Here is a 7,619-nt window from a genome sequence, read left to right as displayed (position 1 = left end):
CTTTAGTGTGCATATTAAAATGATGTTAATGCAAACTAACTCAACCAATCAATCATTCAATCAATCAATCAATCAGTCTATCAATCAATACATGTAGTCTTTTCAGGAAATTACCTTTAAATTAAAGAAACTCTCTATGACATTTCAGTGTCTGACAGAGTTTATGCAATGATCAGAAGATGCTACAGATTTGAGGACATGTGGCACTGACTGTCTGACTTTGTGTCATTTGATGCAGGTGTTAAACATTTTGAGTATCACAGGTTCTTTTGCACAAGTGTTTTTGTGATAAATTGATTTCCTGTTTTGGGAACTGCATTCAGAGTTGTGAGAATGAGGTTGGAGTCTAGGAAATGCATCTAAGCATTTTAGAAAAACTAGTGATCTCTGGTAGTTGCAGCACAAGAACGCTACAGCGGTAAGAGCATAAATACATAATAAATACAAGGAAGTCAAGAATCACCTCTCCATATGATTTTAAATAATGTATTACTGAAGGAACAAATGAGCCATGATAAACCCTAAATGTTAGTATAATCACTTTATTTAGAGTTTCAACTTTTACTTTCAATTTTATAAACAGTCTTAGTTTAGTAAAACTCATGAATGTCAGAAGCTTAGACTGAGGATCATATGATGATTGGTTCAAAGTAACAGAGATGTTGGTGCTGTAGCGCCGCCATCTGGCAGCAATATGTCACAGCAGCTGGAGTGTTTTTGGCTTCTTGGTCCCATGGACATGGAGAGAGATGGTGTAGCTTTAAACTTAAAGCGCCAGGCGTATTTTTTATGTTCCACTTCAGTCTGTTGCTTCATGAGTACATCGTCAGCTGAAGCCACTTAGAAACAGAGAGAAATAAGGTTACCACACATTTATTTCACACACACTATTTTTCATACACTGTGAAGGCAGCACCCATGTCAGCAGCGGCTGCATTGGCTCATGGCATCTACCTTGCTGCCATCGGACTTCTAAATAAAACAATACACCACTGACAGTGTCTGTCATTTCTTTTGTCCATAACTAGGCAGCTGCTATGGAAATATGCAATAATTATTTATCTCATGTATGTGCAATAACAACATAAGTGTGCATTAACTCGCCCCACTCAGTGTGCAATAATTCTCCCCCTTTACACCCGTGTAATGACCAAGAACTATTCACTTATTTATTTATTTATGCAGTTGTTATAAATATTTATGATTCTTAGACGTCTTTACCTCAATTACATTGTTTATTCTGTTTTGTTTGTTTGTTCATTATCTGTGTTTTTATGGAGCCAGGTTCGTAATGTCGTTCTGCTCTGCATCTCTGATGTCTTTGCTGAATGACAATAGAAGGAATCTTGAATCTCAAGATTCAAGATTCAAGATTTTTATTTGTCACATGCATGAATGTACTTGCACAGCAGCAGTGAAATGTGGTGGCAACTACTCAGCACTGTGCAATAAAATAAGATAAATTTAAAGATAAAAATATAGATAAAAACAATTTTAAAATAAAGATAAGATAGAAAGTATATATACACTCATAAATACAGTATAAACATTAAGTATAAACAGTAAGTGTAATTACTGAAAAAATAGGAAAATGAATGGAATGAATGGCATATTCATAGGCGGACTGGGATATTTACAGGATCGCATTTTTATAGGTGGAATGGCATATTTACTGGCGGAATGGCATACAGTTTTATGATCCCTTGGTACACACAGGAAAAACAAATGTGCCAACTTGAACCAAAAGTGATTTCAGAGATGGGTCTTTCTTTCAGCTAAGTACCCCCTGACCAGTGCAAAAAAAAAAAAAAAAAAAAAAAAAAAAAAAGGGAGAGAAAAAGTTTATGTAATTTGGTCCAGCCGAGCTCCATCACAGTATGATCAGGGAGAAAGAGAGGGAGAAAGAGTATCACTGCTACTCTTCAACAACTAAGGCCAAACAAAAAAAAACTTTGGGTTCCAGTTCCTTGTCATTTAAGGGCATGGAATGGATAGGTAGGGAATTTATTTTATTTTATTTTTTATTTTATTTAGCATTTTAAGGATGGGTAGGAGGGATTTATTTTATTTTATTTATTCATGGGAAGGATGGGTAGGTATGGATTTTATTTTATTTTATTCTTTTTTTATTTTCAGAAGCGATGCATGGGTTGCTTTTTAAATATAATTAATTCAATATTTGCATAAGTTACCACCTTTTTAACGGACGGAGCAGCGTTATTTAGTGCTGGGTATTGATTCAAATTTCAAGAATCTATTTGATTCCGATTCACAAGATTCAGAATCGATTATCACGATTCGATCCAATTCGATTCAGTGCGATATTATATTCGGTCCGATATTGCCGATCCGATTCGATCCAATATTGATTTGGTTAGTTTTATTAAAAAACATTTTGAGCTGTTACTGAATTACATGCCTGTCTAGTTATGCAACACATTGATACTGGTATTATATTGTGTCATTTGACAACAAATTAATATAGGTATTGATAATTAAAATGGCTGTAAGACTGGTAAAAATGGCTAAGACCACCTTTTGTAGCCCAGAGGAGATATGTTGCTCAAACACTTGGTATGTTGTGTTAGAATATGTTTATGAGTTGTAGAACATAATAAATTATCTTGAAGGAGTAGATGTTTACCAGTAAGCGTGACTCAAATAATTTAACAATATGTTAAATTATTATTTGTTTTAAAAATGTAAATTACTTATCAAACAGACCTAACTATTCAACTACCAAAGAATGAGCAGTAGTATGCATGTGGTAACATAGATAAGTCAAAAAAAATAAGCCAAAGTGATACTGCTTCTCTGAATAGACAAGCTAAACCAGTGTGCTGCTGTATCCTGGAAAGTTTCTTTGCCTTTTGGACTGGTACTGTGCCGGTGCAGTTGTAATTTTTTTCTTGGTGGTGCAGGTGCAGGTGAAACAACTGGAGGGGTTGTGCCACCCAGATTTGCTTCCCTCCATGTAATTTTCCCTAGACAAACGTTCATATTCCACACAAAAACAGCATATATATATACACTACTCACAAAAAGTTAGGGATATTCGGCTTTCGGGTGAAATTTCAGGATGAACCTAAAATGCATTATAACCTTTACAGGTGAACTTAATGTGACCTTCTGTAAACTTTTGAATGCACATGTCCAACTGTTCAATGTTTCAGTACTTTTTGCACAAGTTGCTGTTCTCTAACAAGGAGTTTAACGGCAAAATTCACATCAGGTGTTTGATGCTCCAGCTTATCGAGGTCGTATCATTAGGGAACGGCTGCTGGAGACTGGGGTACCTCAAATGGAGTGGCCTGCACTTTCTCAGACCTGAATCCCATAGAAAACCTATGGGATCAGCTGAGTCGGCGTGTAGAGGCTCGGAGCTCTGTACCCCAGAACCTCAATGTCCTGAGGGCCGCCCTTCAAGAAGAGTGGGATGCCATGCCTCAGCAGACAATAACTCAACTTGTGAACAGCATGAGACGTCGTTGTCAAGCTGTAATTGATGCTCAAGGGCACATGACAAGTTATTGACACTGAAATTTTTTGTTGTGGTATATCCACCACTGTTGTTGGCTTTTGTTTCAAGAAATTGTTTGAGATGAGGAAATCACCAGTGCATGCTTCTACTTAAATGCCCTACTTTCATGATATAATATCACTGTAGCGTGAACTTTTTACATTTTCCATAAATTTCACCCAAAAGCCAAATATCCCACTGCCATAGAGCCAAGCTCCACGGTGGCGGCTGATCCCCCATCATGTTTGCCTGCTGCTCTTGTAAATCTACAATGGCACTGTTTCACCTCTTTCACTACATCTGCAAAGGTTTTCTCTTGTAGTCTGATTATTTTTACTGGTGGTTTACGAGGACAAATCACACACACCGTGCGGAAATCCATTCTTTCCAGCCAGTGCTGTCGGTGGCGCGTGATTCTATGAAGCTATTTTCCGAAGTTACGCGAGAACATCACAAATAAGGCGAGTGTAACATATATCAAAATAAAAGCCCTGCTTAACTTTTGACCAATGCCAACAAGGTCCCACTCGTTCGCATAGTTTATTTTATTTTTTTAATTTTATTTTTACACAGAGGCCAATAAAATAACCTGACTCGGGGGTTAAATGGGACACTCGGTCGGGAACCGGAACCCAGAATTTTTTTTGTCTGGCCTAATCCATTTTCTGGATTTTTTGTTTGTTTGTTTGTTTTGTCTCTGCTTCCCAGTCACAGTGAACAGACATCCTCATTCAACGACCATGGCAGGAAACCCAGAGGGAATACTAAACATAAAATGTGCTTTACATTTTTTATTGAACTTTTTATAACATGGGCTAATTATTTTCGGAATTATGCATGATTCATTTTTTTTTTTTTTTTTTTTAATCTCACGTACACCCTGCAGTACTCCACCGTACCAATGGGTACAGTACCACCATACCCCCATTTGATGGTGGGTTTAATTTAAATGATTAAAAGATGTCTCTAAAAAATAGTTCTTAGGAACCAGCCAGAGGTGGAGGTAACTAATTACATTTGCTCATTTTACTGTAATTAAGTATCTTTTTAGGGCCCGAGCTCTCCAGAGGAGAGAGGGCCCTATTGTTCTTGTACTGTTTTTCTTCTCCATCTCTATTATTATTACGTCTCTTTAACGCTTAATTTGACCCCCTAAACATGCTCAAAAACTCACCAAATTTGGCACACACCCCCAGGTCTGGCGAAAAATTTGATAAAATGGAAAAACAGACCCCCTAAGTGCAAAGATGGGCTCGCTAGCGCCATCTAGGCACGTAAATGCAGCCGCTGCGGCCCACAGGAATGTGATAGAAAGACCAAACCAACGCCGAAATGTAGATCTCATCAAGGCCGACATTTTTTGTGCTCAAAAGTCTGACCTACAAAGATTTGAACAAGTTTGTGGGAGCTGTGAATTATTTTCACAACTGCCAGTACTCATGTCAATCACACCTTGACAAATTCAAAATAAAAGCCCAAAACTATTTCAAAATAAAAGCACCAACAAATACCCTTACAAATGGACAAAATGTATGAATTGTCTGCACTTCAATGACACGGACCCCGTCCCCGACCGGCACAGTGCGAGGGCCCGTCCGACGCTGCTTGCAGCTTTAATTGTGTACTTGTACTTTTGTGAATATTTTTTAAAGTCAGTAATTTGCCTTTAACATCAGTCCATTTCTGTTTGGCTATTGTCCTTCACTATATCTTAATCAGATCCATTACATAGAACAAAGAATCAATGACAGGTTGTGGAACCTTTCACAATAAAAGCTCAGTCAGCAAAGATAAGAAGAGGAACCTGTTTCTGCTTTGTTGGCTCTACGTTTTGTCATTTCCAAATTTCACAATAAAAGCTGCACCATGAAAAATTGCGACCATATAGACTCAAATGGGAAAAATGTGGAATAAGTGAGAAAGAAAGGGGAAAAAACAGTGAGTTGGCCTGACAATGAGAACCTTGTAGACTCATCCACCATAAATTATGTGTGTATTCCACATTTGTCAGGTGAGTCTACAGGGTCCTCGCTTCAAGAAACCATTGGCAGCTTTGCAGAATATAACCTTTAAAAGAGAGGGTGAGCAACAGAGATGGATGGACAGGAGAGAGAGAGCAGAGCTTTTACCTCCTTGATGTCCAGGTTGATGAGACCACTGTTGTCCTTATCCAGAGTCTTAAAGGCTCCTGCAGACACACACACACACACACACACACACACACACACACACACACCTTATTAAGTAAGACATTATATGGAACATGATATCACACATAAAAACGTTACAGGAGTACTTCACCCATAATGCATCGTTTTGCAACAGGTTTTCATCACAAGCTTCCATGGGAAACTCCAAAAACAAAAACAGCAGCCATCTTGGATCCAATCTAATTTGATCCAATCAAATCGGTGGCCTCTGATTGGCCTGGCCTGTCTCTCTGACTTAAAAGAAAAAAAGGTCAGACTGGACCGAACCTGCCTGACAGCTGATTGGCCTGGCCGGCGACCTGTCTTAAAAAAAAAAAAAAAAAAAAAAAAAAAGACAGGCTGGCCACCAGGCCAGTGGCAGGCCGACGCTTCAGGAAATCTCCCGGGAGAACCAGGAGATTTCCCAGAACCGGGAAACCGGGAAACACTTTTAAAGGCTTACAGTGCAGCAACAAAAGATGGTACAGACATGGGGTCAACATTTTTGGAAAGCTCTTCACCTCTACTATCATGCCCGATGGCAAACCAATAGGGGGCACCACTGACTAGTGTCAAAACATGGAAAAAACATGATTTCACTATCTTAAGAAAAAAATAAATAAAATCTGACCAAACAGGCGTTCTTCCCACACCCAAAAACTTTGATTAAGATTGCAAAATTAGTGATCACAACTTCATATAATAGACAAAACATGTTAGAACTACAAAACCTATGGCGCAGGACACCTCTGTGTGTTGCATCTCTGCACAAATTGTAGTTCTGGTACCCCTCTTCTGGGTTAGGATGAAACTTGTTAAATTAGGTTTAAAAAACATACATACGGTAGTTTCTCAACAGCAAAACTATAACCTTAACATGTAGCCTATGTTTATATCACGGATAAAGATGTGTTATGAAAAAAAAATCTATATATACATCTTTAGTGCTATTTTTGACATGTTTCCACGGTTTTTCCACCCGCTCTGTTTCGCTGACTGAAAGGGTTGTGTTCAATGGCGTAACATATCAGCATATTATCAACTTTCATGCATTTTATTAGACTTTATTGACTTTATTGATGAAAGTTGTCAAATCAGACACGTTGCTGATAAACACTAGGATTCTGGGTAATGTAGTGCTTCTCCGTGATACGATATCGCAAATAAAACGTGTTTTTTTTAAATAAAGTTGATATTATACGGGAATTGTGGACACATGCCATCGTTACACAACCTCACAGCTCGTAGTAAGTCTGCCTTGGATGGTTACAACGTTATGGCTAATAATCAGATCTTTTTTTCAGAATATTTGCACTTCCGGGATCTATGAACCACCACCCACGGCGTGACGTCTTTGAAGCCGAGAGCCTGGGAGTCATCAGGTTGCATGAAGTGCGTTGCCTTGGTAACGCCGGTGTTTTTCAGATTAAAATAAAATTTCATTCATTGATTTCAAAATTGCTTAAAATATGATATTTGTGGACTAGAAAAATATGAAAATGATGAAAAATGGTCAAAATTCAAGAAAACTTTCATGCACTTTATTGATGAATTTTAACAGTATAGCACCGTTTTATTCAATGTTGAAAACAAAAAAGCTGTTAAGACCTTTTAGTTATTAAGAAAATATGATAAGCTCAATATAACATAAGCTCTGACATTATAAACTATATATAACGTACAGGCCAAAAGTTTGGACACACCTTCTCATTCAATGCGTTTTCTTTATTTTCATGACTATTTACATTGTAGATTCTCACTGAAGGAATCAAAACTATGAATGAACACGTGGAGTTATGTACTTAACAAAAAAAGGTGAAATAACTGAAAACATGTTTTATATTCTAGTTTCTTCAAAATAGCCACCCTTTGCTCTGATTACTGCTTTGCACACTCTTGGCATTCTCTCG

The 7,619-nt window shown here is 37.7% G+C and overlaps 1 protein-coding gene across 1 annotated transcript in view; it reads right to left on the bottom strand.

Annotated features, from left to right (window-relative positions):
- Positions 1-790: 790 nt before the first annotated feature.
- The window catches only part of LOC115370002 (calpain small subunit 1-like), a 22,359-nt gene continuing 15,530 nt past the window's right edge, over positions 791-7,619 (bottom strand). Inside the window, exons 10-11 of the mRNA XM_030066779.1 lie at positions 5,650-5,708; positions 791-839 (exon numbers count right to left, since the gene is read on the bottom strand). Coding sequence (XP_029922639.1) covers positions 813-839; positions 5,650-5,708 — 86 coding nt within the window. The 3' untranslated portion in view covers positions 791-812. The remainder of the gene's footprint in view (positions 840-5,649; positions 5,709-7,619) is intronic.

The sequence above is a fragment of the Myripristis murdjan genome, chromosome 13, assembly GCF_902150065.1.
Source record: "Myripristis murdjan chromosome 13, fMyrMur1.1, whole genome shotgun sequence".
In the NCBI taxonomy this organism is placed as follows: domain Eukaryota; kingdom Metazoa; phylum Chordata; class Actinopteri; order Holocentriformes; family Holocentridae; genus Myripristis; species Myripristis murdjan.
This window is presented reverse-complemented; position numbering and strand designations above follow the sequence as displayed.